This window comes from Artemia franciscana, chromosome 10 (genome assembly GCF_032884065.1).
Source record: "Artemia franciscana chromosome 10, ASM3288406v1, whole genome shotgun sequence".
Taxonomy (NCBI): Eukaryota; Metazoa; Arthropoda; class Branchiopoda; order Anostraca; family Artemiidae; genus Artemia; species Artemia franciscana.
In genome coordinates, this window is record NC_088872.1 from 32,486,079 (window position 1) to 32,501,595 (window position 15,517).

Consider the following 15,517-nt stretch of genomic DNA (forward strand, 5'->3'; position numbering starts at 1 on the left):
ATTTCCACTATTTACAGGTTCCTTGTCTTTCCTCTAGACTTAACGATTTCACATGTTTATCCATTTAAAAACAGCCGTAACATTGACGTCACTTGTCCCCAATAGTCCTTTTTTTTCGAGGTTAGAAAGTGCAAGCCCACGGACAAGTAATCCTGAACATTCGAGGGCGTAATCCGAGTAACCTCTGACGTCATGTGCGTCTCATAAAACGCTTGGATTAATAAGATTAGTAATCGGACAAGTAGAAGAACACGGGAAATTGAATCTCGAAACGCACAAATTTGAATAAGAAACACGTGACAGATTACTGTCTTAACAATAAAGTCTTTAAGACTTCTCGTTTGCCTGTGTTAGAAAGAACAAGCCAAGAAATATATCCTGGTATATTGAGTAAACAAGTAAATTCTTCTCTTCAAAGTCTCTCCTTTGTCTCTTTGATTTTAGTTAGCTTAGGCTATTCATTAATCTTTTAAATTTTCAAGGTATCAATGGTGAACATGTTAGTCTGAAGCACAAGTGATAAATTCCAGTTTACTTTGATTACAAAAATATTGATGAATATGAGCCAAATTATAGATTCAGTGCTTTATCTAGAGGTAGGCCTAGCCTAGTTCTAACTGCTGTTGCAATTAGGCCTACAGGTAAAATTTTAAGCAAGGGGCTTTGGTAAAGGTCCAGAGTTAGGGCTATTGAGATGGAATCATATTGAGAAAACAAGGTAAAATTCTAGTTAATTGACTTCTTGCTATCTCGGAAAGGGTTTAGATTAGGAAAGTGAAACATTCAAGGATGGGTCTACAGGCTAAAGTATGTACTGGGAAGGTATTTTCAAGTACCTACCTCCACTCCTTCTCCCTCTAGAGGGCTCTGAAATTTGCCTTCATGACAGGTCTATATCTAGGCCTATTGAAATTTTGACAAAATAACATTTCACCTTGATTTTCAGTTACTAGTTGCTTCTGTCTGCCTTTACTTCTGAAATTTGCAATTCCTGTTATTTAAGTAGAATTTTGAGCCATATCAATGTTTTTTTTTCAAAATTTAAGAAATGTATTTGCATATCTCTAAAACCATATAAAATAGGATTGAGCAAAGTTATAAAGGTGAAAACAATTTTGTTATACTTCAATTAAGCAGAAGAGATCTATCTTGCAAGGTTTCAGTTTTATAATACACATATATTTAAAGGTCATCAAAGGTCAGGGCCCTCTAGAGGGAGAAGGAGTAGAGGTAGGTACTTGAAAATACCTTCCCAGGACATACTGTAGCCTGTAGACCCATCACTGAAAGTTTCATTTTCCTAACCTAAACCCTTTCCAAGATAGCAAGAAGTCAATTAACTAGAATTTTAAATATTTACCACAAATTGAATCAGTTGTGGCAAAACAAGAACCAGAAAAGCAAGAGTGACTCTTGGTAAGAATACATACAAAATATATGATTTGGGCTATATATTTGCACATTTTGGGGAGGGTGCTGGTAAAGTTCATTTCTGATGCAAATAAATATTATACTTGGATTAAGGATGAAATTCTGATTCTAGTGGTTTGTCTATTTCTTAACTTGTCAACTCTAAGGGGTATAACCTCCTAGGAATTGTTCCATAGCCTAAATGATCCTTTGTGAAGATATTTTGAATTTCCTACCTCTGTCTCTTCCCCCTCCAAAGGGCCCTAATTTAAAGCTAAACCATTGCAAATAGAACTGTTGCTGAAATAAGGCAAAAGAAAAGTGTTATAAGGGTAAATTTGATATGGTTGACCACAACTAAAGGCAACATGCTAAGATAAATTATGTGCATGCAACTGAACCCCTGTGCAGCTCAACCCTACTTAACTGAACCCTTGTGCAACTTAACTGCTGTAAACAGCTTTACACTATTCTACAAATATGAGGCAATATCATGGGGCAAAACACAAGCTAGAATCTTTACATGTTCAATCTCATTTGAATTGTTTGTTTTCTAAAGTTATTACATAAGTGCCTGTCAATATCATTTGTAAAAAAGCTCTGTTTTGTTGTCCTAAAAAAGAAAAGAAATCAGACATCACTAACCATAAAAGGCAGATTTTTTTCTCCAATGAATCAGACTTTTCCTGAACATTGAATAACAAACTTCTAAGTTAAAAATCTTTGAACTTTGTAAATTTAGATAACCAATTTTTGATTAGATGGCTTTGGAGAGATTGTAGCTAAAAATGGCATGTTGCACTCAAAACTTTTTCAACATTCCCCTCAACATGCCAGAAAGTTTATTTAATACTTTCAGTTGTTCTTAACATATTGCAGATGTGTCTTCTTGTAAAACTGGATGCACAAAGTGTCTTTTTATTTAGTTGGAGATGCCTCTAAACATTTCCCACACAGTGTCTCAGCAGAGACCATCAGTCCTCCTGTAGATATTGCTGGTATGTCCATTTCACAACCACTAAAGGAAAAAACTGTTTTTTGATTGTGGTTGGCATTCTTCTCAATATTTCTTTAAAATTTGACCTTAATACTCCAAGCCTTTTCATATATTCAGGATTAAATACACCCTCTTCTCTTGATAAAAAGTCTTATGTGTGAACAATAGGTAACTTGCATTTCATATAGCCATTGCACCAAGGGATCGGCTTGTGAACCCTGGGGGCATAGCTATTTAGCCTTAGGGCTGTTTTAGGTTAACAAGCTACCCCAAAATTTTGATCTAATGCATTTGTGGGAGAAAATGGCAGTTGAAAGAGGAAGTCTGGTTGCCTTCCAATTACTTTTTATTCTTAAAAAATGAACTAGAACTTTCAATTTCCAATCAAATGAGCTTCCTCCAAAGTTTATACTACTATCCCTTCCATAAAAACTTGTATTTTGACAATGGGCAACTTGCATAACTTACAACCCTCTCCCTGGGGGCTGTGGGGGGTCTTGCGAATCATTAAGGCATTGTTTTCAGCCTTTGGATTATATTGAATAAGATTGCTGTGTCAAAATTTTGATTTGATGCATTTGGGAAAAAAAAGAGCATGGGGAGCATAGTTGCCCTCCAATCACTTTTGACTCTTACAAAGGTGTTAGAACTTTCCACTTGCAATAAAATGAGCCCCAATCAAAGTTTATGCAACCAACCCTTCCATTTGAAATGCATCTGGAAAAATTGTGATAAATCTTTGAAGCCTTATGGATCTTTAGTATAGGCAATGCTATAGCATTGCATCTGAAACAATTCTGTTCCATGTACTTACTGCATTGTTTTCTTCTTTTTTTTTCAGTGTTTTTTGAGTAGTTAAGACTTGGACAGGGAGCTGGGAATAAGTTTAGTTTTGCAGCATTGGTAAATTCTAATTACCACAACTTGAACTTATCTTATTTTTCCACCAATGAAGAGTTTTACTGTAGTCATTTAGCTAAATCTAAAACAAAGTGATAAAGTGGGCTACCATTTCTCTGCTATGCCCCTTTTCACTTCTCTCCCCCCAAAGACATCCAATAAAATTTTAAGATAGCCATTTTGTTCAACATAACTGAAAAGTCCAATAACTATGCCTCTGGGGATGACAAGACCCCAGACAATTAGGGCTGTAGTTTGTAAAATTTGTTCACTATTTAAATATGGGATTAGTGATTTGGAAAGAGGGGTGAGTATGTCAAATTCTTTTGTTTCAAAAAGTGTAGGGGTATTAAGTTGAAGCTCATATTGAACCTTAGGATGGGGGGGGGGTGTCAAGCTAAATCAAATATGTTTTATTCATGTAGTCTGTAAAAAGGACATACCAGCAATATCCCAGAGGTGGTGTAGGGTGTTAAGTCAAAACTTACAGGATGCAATGAATGGAATGTTCAGCCAACCAAAAGGGAAAACGTGTTTGCTACTATTACTACAACTAGTATGGCTGCTACTAAAATTAGGGGTACTAACGTGAAAATATTAGAGGATTTTGATGGAGAAATTGAACTAAATCAAAACACTATGCACATGCAGTTGCAAAAGGACATACCAGCATTGCCTTATCAACAGCTTTGAGTATTATGTTGGAATTTTCAGATATGTTGATGGGAAGGGTGAACTAACCAAATTGCACTGTGTACATACTGCTTATACTTCCACAGCTACAAATGCTACTACAACAGTTGGCCAATTTTGGGGGCCCCTTCCTATCTTTAACAGGGATAAGTCCAAGTTGACTATCCCCTCTCAATTTGTGAGCATACCAGTACAAGATTTTACTATCATTCTGTCTTGCTGTATCTTCAATATCTTTGGCAATTTCATCCATAGCCTCCACTTTACACTTCCTTAAAATTCAAAGGGTAGCACTTTCTCCACTTTCTTTATGTTCCTCCTATTTTCATGTGATCTATAACTCAAATAATTTTTGTATTGGTCCCTCCTCCTCTCTATTAAACATAAAGTATTTTTACTAATATTCCTAGCTAAATTTATAACTTTCTTCCCTAAGATACCATTAGCGACTTCACAAACTATTTTCCTAAAATCAATCCATCCATGTTCTACATTGTAAAATTTTAAACTCTCCAATTTAGTTTTTAACTTTTCTGGAAAGTTTTTCTATTAAATTCTTATCTGGGAGTCTATCAGCATTGGCAACTAAACAGACCTTTTTTTTATGAATGATCTTGACAGGCATTTGTATCATGACTTTAAAAAACAAACAATTCCAACAAAAAGTAAGTAAGAAATACAGCACTAAACCCTTAAGGTCCAAACCGGCGGTGCTGATCTCTGTTTCATGGTCCTTCAGCCAGGAAGTGCAATAGGGGGCTGGGGGCCAAGCATTCTGTGCTCTCACACACCCTTCCTCATTACCTTCCCCAGATTTCTCCATCCCAACAAGGTTGAACATTTAAAGATTCTTGCTTGTGCCTTACCCTATGATGTTGCCTCATATTTGTATAATACTAAAAAACTTATTATGGGGGTTTAGTTGCACGAGGGGTCAGTTACACAATTGTACTGGGGTTCAGTTGTACAGGGTTCAGTTACGTTGGGATTTATTAGCTGTGGAACCTTTAGATTCCTTATGTTATGTTCTTTTCAAATATCATGGTTGCTATGTCATTTCCAAAATTGTATTTCTACTCTACACTCCTCCCCATACTCACACACCTATTGTGCTAAAATTTTCTCTTGTGTGATGTTTGTACATCCGAAATTACTGAGACTTTTAAGAATAAATATCAATATATACTAATCTCCCAATCTATATTCATTAGTACTTTTCAGTAATCCTGGTTAGTTTAGTGATTTTGTTCTTTTTTTCTTGATGCTGCAATAAAAAAAAAATATGTGGCTTGAAATAAAAAGAGTTTTCAAGAAAGTGAAAATAACATTTTGGTCTTTAGATGGCATAGGAGGCATTAGGTTTATTCCAGTTTGTGGTGTTTCTGTTTGTTTGAAGTTATGATTATTTCTTGTATTTCCTGTTTGTGGTGGGTTTCATTTATTTATTGATGGTGGTTTTTGTTGGTTTTAACCTTGAATTATTGTTTGAGTTTATTTATACTTATCTTTGGTTTAATGTAGCTCTTTACTTTTCTTTGGAAAAGTTTTTTTTCTGTAGGAAAAGTTTATTTTCAAATTTACAATCGAAGTCTGAATATATCAGCACAATGTCTCGAAGCCTTTATCAATGCAGAAAAAAAGAAAAAGCAAGACAAAAAAAAAGAAATACTAGCTTAACCATAGGCTATAGAAAAAACACATAAAAGCTGAGAAAAGAACAAAGGTTATACGATTTTTTTTAAAGAAAAACAGTGTTTGACAGAATATATGCAATAGGCAATGTGCAAACACTTGGCAGGGTGACTGCTATACAATGGCAGATCTAGACAAAAAATCGGGGGGGAGGGACTGTGACAAGGGTGCCAGTTTTTGACCGGATTGACAACTTTACTTAACAAAGAGTGAAAAACAGAAAAAACGAATAGTGGGCACCAGGAAAAACCTTGGGGAGGGGTGGAGATTCCCCTCTCCCTGGATCTGCATGTGTTGCTATTTATGCTATTAGCCTATATATGTCCCGAGTTTTGTTTTGGCAGGAAATTGTAACGAATGATTTTTTTTTGCTTAATTAACCTATTTAAAACCTTGTTGAAATTAATAAAATAAAACACAGATCAAAGATCTTTACTATTCTTTTTTTTGAAAAATTCATCCGATTTTTTCGAAAAGTGTGGTTCAATCCCGCTTTCTGGGGCTATAATGAAAGAAAGGTTGAGATGGCTAGGCCACGTTCTACGGATGAAGGATGACAGATTACCGAAGATTGTCCTTTTTGGCCAACCGTCTGGGGCTACACGGAAAGCAGGTCGTCCTTGTCTGAGTTGGGAGGATGTCATAAATAAAGATTTAAAGGAAATGGGAACTTCCTGGGAGGGTGTAAAGAGGGAGGCTTTAAATAGATTAGGTTGGAGGAGGAGCGTGCGTAGCTATGTTGGCCTCAGGCGGCTTGGTGCTGCAGTGAGTTATTAGTATTAGTAGTAGTAGAATTATTAAAAGACCTTTTTAAACTGCACTTGATTTTTAACTAATTTGACCTAGGTTAGCCTGTATATAAAACAATAAAAAAAAAGTTTCATTTTATTAGTATTTCATGTTAGAAGAAAACTTGGACCTACATTATAGCAGATACACTTGCCTTTCCTTGTGTTAGTACTTGAATTATAATACTTGACTTGTTTAAAAACAACAGATATAGTTTACTTGGGATGGGTTTCTTTAGTGTTTCTTTTTTGTATAGCATTTTTGTTTTCCTTATTTGCGCATATTTCATTTGTTCAAGCTAGTTTTTTTCTTATTTTTCCTGTTGAGAAAGGCTTCTGAATGTGAAACCAAGATATTCAAGTATTAGCTACTATTTGTAGAAAAAAAGTCTCTTGTTTTTAATTTTAATGTTTACTGTCTAATTATAAGTTCTACCCTTGTTCAATAATTCTGTTTCTATTAAATCATAACCCAAATGTCACATTATCATGTTTCAATGGATAAGATGAACCAGCCAGCCCCAGTAACAAGGGGTTTAAATTATGCAAATTGTTCAAAGTTTGATTGTGCTAGCCTTGCCTTGGGCGTCCAATGCACTCTGGACCTCCAACTGATCTAAATCCTAGCTTTATGATTTTGATGACTTAATACAAGTCATTTAAGTTCAGGTTGCAGAAACTGGTTGGTTGGGGATCGGAAAGGTGAACATGTAGCCCTTTGTTTAAGCTGGAATCATGCAAAAAAATTTAATTCACTGTAGGCCAGCAGCCTATCCGCCATCTCTATCTACCACCAACTTTTTAATGGAAAGATATGGGTGCCAACTTTTGGGGTACCAGTTTAAAGGAAATAGAAATTCGCCTCCTTTTAGAGTTTACCACACAGAGGAACCTTTCATAAATTGTTTAACGAACAAAATCAACGGGAAATTATACTTACCCAAAAGTACGTTTGTCTTGAACAGTCTTGGAAAGTACAAATAAAATCAAACTGAATGTTTGATATATAATACTTTTAATTGTTAAAACATCATTGAGTTCAAGATTTTACTTCACTGTAATTCTAATTTCATTTTCAATGCTGTAATAACTGGGAAAGAAAATTTTTGTAATATAATTGGTTTTCAATGAAGTACCAATGACGCAGTAGGCTTTAGACTTTTACAGTTAGGGAAGGGGGCAGTATCCAAATTCTTTTCGGTAGTGAAACTATATTTGGCTGGAACAGTCTTGGAAAGAACTAATAAAATTAAACTTAATGTTTTATATATAATGATGTTAGTTGCAGAAAGCTCATTAGTTCAAAATTTTATTTTACTGTAATTTTTATGTTTATTTTCAATGTTTTAATAAATACAGAAGAAAATATTTGTAATATAAATCGTTTTTAGTAATTTTACAGTGACAGAAAGAGAAAAAACTTGAATTCTTGTTTGTAGTGATTTTTGTTCGTTTCAAGCTTGATTTGAATTATCAATTTAAGTTTCACCCGTTTTAAAATGTATTTATTCATTTACATTAGTACCTATCGTATGTATGTTTGCTATGATTGTTTGTTTAATTTCTGTTTGTTTTAAGTTTCATTTATATTTAAGTAGCAAAATATTTTTGTTTGTTTTAAGCTCGATTTGCATATTCAATTTAAGCTTTATTCGTTTTAATTTTTATTTATTCATTTTGTGTTAGTACCTGTTGTATGTTTTAGCTATGATTTTTTTTTTTTATTTCTGTTCATTTTGGGTTTCATTTATTCTTTAATAGTAATTTCTGGTTATTTTGAGTTGAGCTGTTGTAAATTTCTATTTCTTCTGATCTTAGGTTTGATATGGCCTATACTTTTCTTCAAAACACTTTTTTTCGTCAAGTTCAAAAAAATTAATTTCTTTTTGTTTTTGATTGCCAAAATTTCAAGTTTTTTCAAAATTCCCAATTTCAAAGTAATTGTTTATTTCAAAATAACTTAACAGTCTTGGCAAGAACCAATAAAATTAAACGGAATAATTTATATATAATGATACTAATTGCTGACAGCTCACCAGCTCAAGATCTTGTTTCACTCAGAGATGGATTTAAAGCCTTGACACTTCTAGGCCCAAACGTTTTTGCCACTCAGTTTTTTCAAGATTTTGGGAGAAATCCCCAAAACTTTGGGAATCGTTAAAGCCGCAGGGCTTAGTGGGCCTATGGTAAATCCTGGCCTAGTTTCAGTGCTATTTTCATTTTACTTTCAATGTTATAATAAGTACAAAAGAAAATATTTGTGCTATAATTCGGTTTAGTAAAGCGGCAAATACGCAGTAGGCCTTATGCTTTTACCGTCAGGAAAACGGTCAGTAGCCAAACTTTTGTTTTTAATTAATTTAAAAAACTTTTTCGCAAAATAAGTTTTTCAAAGAAAAATAGAGCTCTATTTAGCCAAAAATGAGCAGAAATAAAGTCAAGTAATCTTCCAAGTGTGTATCTACCACAAACCACTATCAATAAATAAATAAAACTCAAAACGAACAGAAATTACAATAAATAGCCGAGTCAAACTCGAAACGAGCAGAAATTAACATGAATAAGGCTGATAACCCCTGTTCCTTCTCATAACCAAAACATAGTTTGCGCTTTTCTGAAAAAAAAAAACAAACAAAAAACAAATAACTGTGGATTGTCAGTTTAGTTGACATATACTGATATTTCGTCCTTAAAGTTTTGATAATTTTTTAATTACGAAAGTGAAAACATTTAAAATGTGTTTTGTTTTGAGTGTTGTTGCTGGTATGTCCTTTTGATAACCTGTAGATTCATATGCTTCTTGAAATTTTCAACTCAATGTTCTAAACATTACAAGTAGTTTTAATAGAGGTAGTATTAGTAGTAGTAAATTTAGCAGTAACATTAGCATTAGCAGTATTATGCATGTATTGCCTTTTGGTGCGACGATCTTCCCCTTCAAGAACTTTCTCTGAAAGTTCCAACTTAAATGCACAAATCAATTCTTGAGATATGGTATTTTGACAATTTGCATGCACATAGCGTCTTTTGGTTGATACGAATTTCTCCTCAATACTGTGAATGGAGTAGTCTGGCAATAATAGTGGTGGTAGTTGTAGTAGTATTGGTTGCATGCAAATATTGTCTTTTTGATCCTATCCCTTATCATTTCCTGAATTTCCCAAATTAATATACTCACTTAGCCTATTCCTGTTTTACACACTTTGACAATCTTTATGCACATAATGTGTTTCGATTTAGTTCAGACATTCTCTGAAAGGCTCACCTGAATACCCTTCGTCTTCTTGGAAAGTAAAGTTCAAACATGCATACTTTTCACAATCGCATATACTATGTATAAACTATGAACAAATTACCTATCTTACAGCCCTTGTCCTGAGGACTCTGGGGAGGTTGACATCCCCAAAGACATGAATACTGGTCCTTTCAATAAATCTGAACAAAATAGATCTCTTAAAATTTCGATCGCATATGTTTTGGGGAATGATAGGCCTAGGGGGCGGGGTTGATTGCCCTACATTCATTTTTTACTCTTAAAAATAGCGCTAAAACTTCCGACTTTCAATCAAATGAGCTCCATCTGATCCAAAGCAACTTCCGACTTTCAATCAAATGAGCTCAATCTGATCCAAAGGTTATACAACCAACCATTCCATAAAATCCTTATATTCCCCTGGGAATAACTTACAACCCTTGACCATGGACTCTGGGGGATTATGTCCAGCCTAAAGAAATTGTTATATGATTTTTGGACTATTAGTAACAACTATTGGACTGTTGAATGCCTATCTCAACATTGTGGGATATCTCAACAATATGTTAGATTGTGAGAATGCCTTTCTCACAATTTCAATTGAATTCATTTGGAAAAAGAGGATGTCAGGGAGGGGGAGGCTAGTTACTCTCCCTCATGTTTGAATCTTAAAAGGAAATGAACGACCAATCAAATGAACGCCTTCTAAAATTCACAGGATCCCCAGAAACCCTTATATAAGGGTAAAAAACCCTTACCCCCAGACTCTGGAGGATTCTATCAACCCCAAAAGCTTTGTTTTATGATCTTTGGACTATTTTTGAACAAATGGCTATCTCAAAATTTCTATCCAATGCATTTGCGGAAAATATGACTTAGGGAGGGGGATGGCTACCCTCCAATCACTTTGAATCATAAAAAAGGCACTAGAACATCTGATTTCCAGTCATATGAGCCCTTCTAAGGTTTTTATGACCACCCTACCCATAAAACCTTATTTGCCCTAGAGGCATAGCTTACAACCCTTGTGCTGAGGACTGTGGGGGGGGGGGCTGTCATCCTCAAAGACATAATTTCCAGACTTTTCAACTACGTTGAACAAAATGGCTATCTTAAAATTTTGATTAGATGTTTTTTGGGGCATTGATGGGCAAGGGGGATAGTTGCCCTCCAATCACTTTTCACGAATAAAATGGGCACTAGCCCTTTCAATTTCCAATGGAATGAGCTCTTTTCGAAGTTTTTACGGCAACAAATGACCATCTCAAAATTTCTTATCAGATGCATTTCGGGTAAATACGAGGTGTGGGGGGGGGTCATCTACCCTCTGTTCACTTTGAATCTTAAAGGGCACTAGAAGTTCTGATTACCTATCCAATGAGCCCCCCTTCGAATTTATTACGACCACCGTTTCTATAAAAACTTAAATGCCCCTAGGACGTAACTTACAACCCTCGCCCTGAAAGCTTTGGGGGACAGTCTATCTCAAAAGACATAATTTCTGGATCTTTTAACTTTTTTGGTCTAAAAATTCTTCTCGTAGTCTTTGGTCTATTTTGAACAAAATGGATACATAAAAAATTCAGCATTAAAATTCCAAATTTCAAATTGAATGAACCCTTTCATGATATGTTATAACCGTTAGCTCAGTACAATCGCCCCTGAACACTCCCCCCCCCACCCCCGAAAAAAGAAGTAGAAAACCACAGTAAACATACAAACGAAAAAACAACAAACATGACCATTGCTCTTAGCAAATATGCCAAATTTTGTGTTTTTATAAGTAGGGGATTAAAACTCCACTCCGTCGTTTTCAGACACGTCAAATTTGATAGTGTTATTTTTTTTTTTTTTTTTTTTTATCAAAATGGCACCTCAATTTGGGAAGATGTTTCTCTCTTTTTAAACCTATATGTATTTTCTTATGCTAGAGATTTTATCAGTGATCGTATTATTAAGAATCAGTATAAAAAGCCGGTTCTTTTGTCGTGTAAATTGGAGCAAACTTCTTCTTAAATAGAGTTATGGTGTCTATCTCGTAATCTTAAAATTTTGCTACTAAAATTTTTACTTGTATTCATCTGAAGGCAGCTTAAAAAAGCCATTAACTTGATCCTTGGGTCATCCTTTAGACTTATTGTATACAAATGAAACATACTTTCGAATAGAACATTTTTATACAATGCATAACTTCATTGCTATCATGTATTTGAATGTGACGTCTTACACCTGAATTTTTTTTTTTTTAATTAAGGCTTTAGAGTATAATTAGTCTAAGGGTGCACATCATGCCCAAGACTTACTAAAATGTTGTCATGCCCCACTTGGGGAATCACGGGCTTACATGCTGATCATTACTATTCACTCGGTACCATAAAGAATCAACCTATCTCGTCCATTGTAAATATTTTTAGTTTGTGTGGCCGAACTGTTAAGAATTGATTGGGCGGTCTTGCCGTAAGTTGTAGAGTTTGGATAAGGAATTCAAATAAAAGCCGACATCTACTTCCCTTGAGATCTTAAATAAACCTTGTAACGTCTCTTGTTTTTTTGCTGGAGATAGCTATATTTAGTTTTAGAGAAACTTAAATCATTGGAAAATGTAAATTTAGTTTTTTCAATCAAACGGAGCAGAAATTCCTTTTTAAAATTTAGGAAAGGGTTGTCCCTAAAAACATCCTAATATTCTAGCTAGGAAATTACTCAAATCGCCTCAAAAGAAATGTCATTTGATTAATTTGACAGCTCTTCAAATTTTCTTTGCTGCAACCCGCTTTGATTGAAAGCTTTGCCGACAGAATTCCATTTTCTTTTCGATTAAAGTTCATAATCAAATCATATTCTCGGTAGGTTTTGATGATGAGTAGTCCCCTCGCAGAATTTGCTGATGGATCCTTTGCCTTTGATCCGAGATCCGTTGATTTTTGAATTTAAAAAAAAAAGGGAATAGTTGTGGGAAAAGTCAAAGTCATTGGCCAATTGTAGAAAAAAAAAGCCAAAGACAGATTGTTCAATTAAGTGGGCAGCCCAGTCAAGGGTTAATTTTATCCCTTTGATTGCCGTTGTTACTGTCTACCCATTTATGCTACCCCTTTCCGTGCATGTGTGTCCCTTCACAAGTGCCGAACTAGAGTCGTACCTGTTGGAGGTTCTCGCTGGGGAACACACGCAGTCAGCCGACATTGAGGGTCACAAATGTTTAAAGTTTCGGATCCTCTTAAAACAAGCAGAAAATACTATGAATGAAGAAACTAAGCCTAAAATGAACCGAAGCTATTAAAAAGTGGATTTAAACCTGAAAGGAACTGAAATTATCAAAATTGATTTAGGGTGGCAGTCCCCTCCCCCCATCAAGCACTCTGAAAGGTTAGATTATCATTTGTGCTTTATTTGAAGCTAAATGATATTTTTTTTTCAGTTGTAACTCTTGCTTAGTCAGTTGCTTTTTTGCATATTTGAAAGGAACGTATTTTAAAGAGAAGAAACAAGTATTTAAAGAAAAAAGGAAAAACAAATTAATTGTCACAAACAGTTATAGACTTTTTTGAATCTGGCGTTATTGCTAATGCAAAAAATTAATTTTGGGCGAAGGTTGCGCCTAATGATAATTGCCCACGGTGCATCGGCACGAAAGCTTCTACAAATAATGTGAACGATATTCTTGACCTTGTTAAAAAATCGGACTCTGAGGAGGTGTCGGCTCCGATTTAAATTATCAAGTCTCCCACTGAGGTTCCCAGTCTGCCCGCTGTGGCCTACTCTAGGCTTTCTACAAAGATTAATTGTGTGGAAAAACTACTCAGTGTTGCTGTGACAAAACTGGGTGCTTATGAATTGAATTACCAGCAACTGCCAAAGCCTGCAATTCCTGACTCGCATGCTACTATTGTTGTGTTTGACAACTGACAATGTTGTTGTGATAAATCAGATAAATAGTCATGAATCTATCACTAGTATACGTCATGTACGTGACAAACTGATTATCAATATAGATAAGTCAGTTGCCGAAGATTTCTGTTTGTCAGTAACTGGATCGATAACTGGCTCTTCTGCGAAAGAGCAAACTAAGAAGTTTTACGGCCTCTTGAAGGGGATTCCAAGCGATTTCGAATTATCTCACCTGATATCCTGCCCTGGTGTTTTTGACACCTCTAGGCTAGGGAGATCCACTGCGGCAGACTTGAATTCTCTGATGCAATGTCAAGAGCCGAAGCATCCAGATCTGGTCTTAAAGTAGGATATGAAAACCTACGTATTCACGAGTTCAAGGTGACCCCCAGTTGTTGCAACATTTGCCGGTCCCCTGAACATATCCAGTCTTCTTGTTCCAGTGTAACACCAAAATATGCGCGATGTGTCGGTCCCCATGTCTCAGACGGAGGCTCGCCTTGCAATTTGTCACCTAAGTGCGCAAACTGTGGAGGCAATCATGTTTCGTTTAGCTTCACATGTCCTAAAGTGAAAGCAATTGCATTTTACAACTTGCCAAAATTAATTAATGTCTGTATCAGTATCAGTCGTGTCTTTTAATATTAATATTAGTCCTATTTTAATTTTAATGTACTATCGATGAACTGTACTGTAAGTTTGACATTGTATGCTTTCAGGAAGATCTTTTGACTGGAATGAGTGTTAATTTCCTGCGCCTCTGTGCTAATCACTTTGCTTTCACAACAAATGCTATTTCTATTTCTAGAAGGCCTTCCGGGGGCTTAGCATGTAAATATCGGAAAATTGCTCTATTGAAATATTTCTCCCAATATCTCATGAGAAATCTTGAGAATACAGAATGGATAAATATCTCCTAGTAAAAATCTAGATGCAGGAGCTTCAAATTTTGTTTTCTTTTTTGAAAAAAATTACCCGTTGTGTTATTTGCACTAGTTTTATAGATATCTGTTGTGTCGATAAAAAATAAAAGTTCTTGTTCTTTTAAAATTTGAATTTTGCTCTAGGCCTATATTTCCATCAGAAACCTATGTTTTTGTTCATAAAAATAGTAATGGATTTTTTTTTCTTTTGGTGCCCAGCCTACTGTCAGTTTTCCTTTCAGAGTGTATCTGGAAACATGGGTACATATCATTTTTTGATAGTAGGTCAACACGAGGGACTTGTGTATGAAATGAACTTCATTGGAAATCAAAAAGACCAACAGGTAAGAAATGAATTTTAACGCACTATGTTTTTGTAATGAATATTTGCTTTTTTTTCAAACAAGATTGAAGTATAAGAGTATATGAAGTATATTGAAGTAAACGGGACAAGCCTTTGGCTTAAAAAAAAAATAAAATGAACTATAATATAACTTAGGGTCACGGAAAGAGAATACTGTAGTTTGGACAGTAAAAGCTTCAGTGGAAAAGCTCCGTAAATTATGCCTTTGCATCCATATTATGTTTTGACTTTAGAAGCCGAGTCCCAACAAAGAAAATGCATAAAAGCAACATTTCTCATTTGACAAAAAAAAAAAAATAGATTTAAACTTCTCTGCAATCACAGGGATGTTGTGATTATTCATAAATAGAATGCTTTTTATTATGACAGCTACTTTATAAACAGTTGATGATTACACTAATTTGCAGATGCATGTTCTTTATTAAAAAAGGTAGTGTAATAATAATTTTTCTTTTTTAAAGGAATTTGTCCTAGAGGCTTTTGTTTTTTTTTGTTAAATTTCTATAAACCAACCCAAGAGAAAAAAAAAAATGCACCTGTGATCCTTTTTTTGCTCCGTGCTCTCTTCTAATACTAGGCCTAACTATATTATTCATATGCACTATATGC

The 15,517-nt window shown here is 34.9% G+C and overlaps 1 protein-coding gene across 5 annotated transcripts in view; it reads left to right on the forward strand.

The window, feature by feature from the left end:
* The first annotated feature begins 260 nt into the window (after positions 1-260).
* Positions 261-15,517, forward strand: part of LOC136032084 (trafficking protein particle complex subunit 2-like) — a 29,351-nt gene continuing 14,094 nt past the window's right edge. The window contains exons 1-2 of one of the 5 annotated variants that reach the window (XM_065712214.1): positions 261-398; positions 14,787-14,888. In XM_065712214.1, the coding sequence (XP_065568286.1) occupies positions 14,802-14,888 (87 nt within the window). In that variant the 5' untranslated portion in view covers positions 261-398; positions 14,787-14,801. Of the gene's footprint in view, positions 399-14,763; positions 14,889-15,517 lie in introns of all 5 variants that reach the window. The other 4 variants (XM_065712216.1, XM_065712215.1, XM_065712217.1 and 1 more) reach the window with 4 other exon arrangements.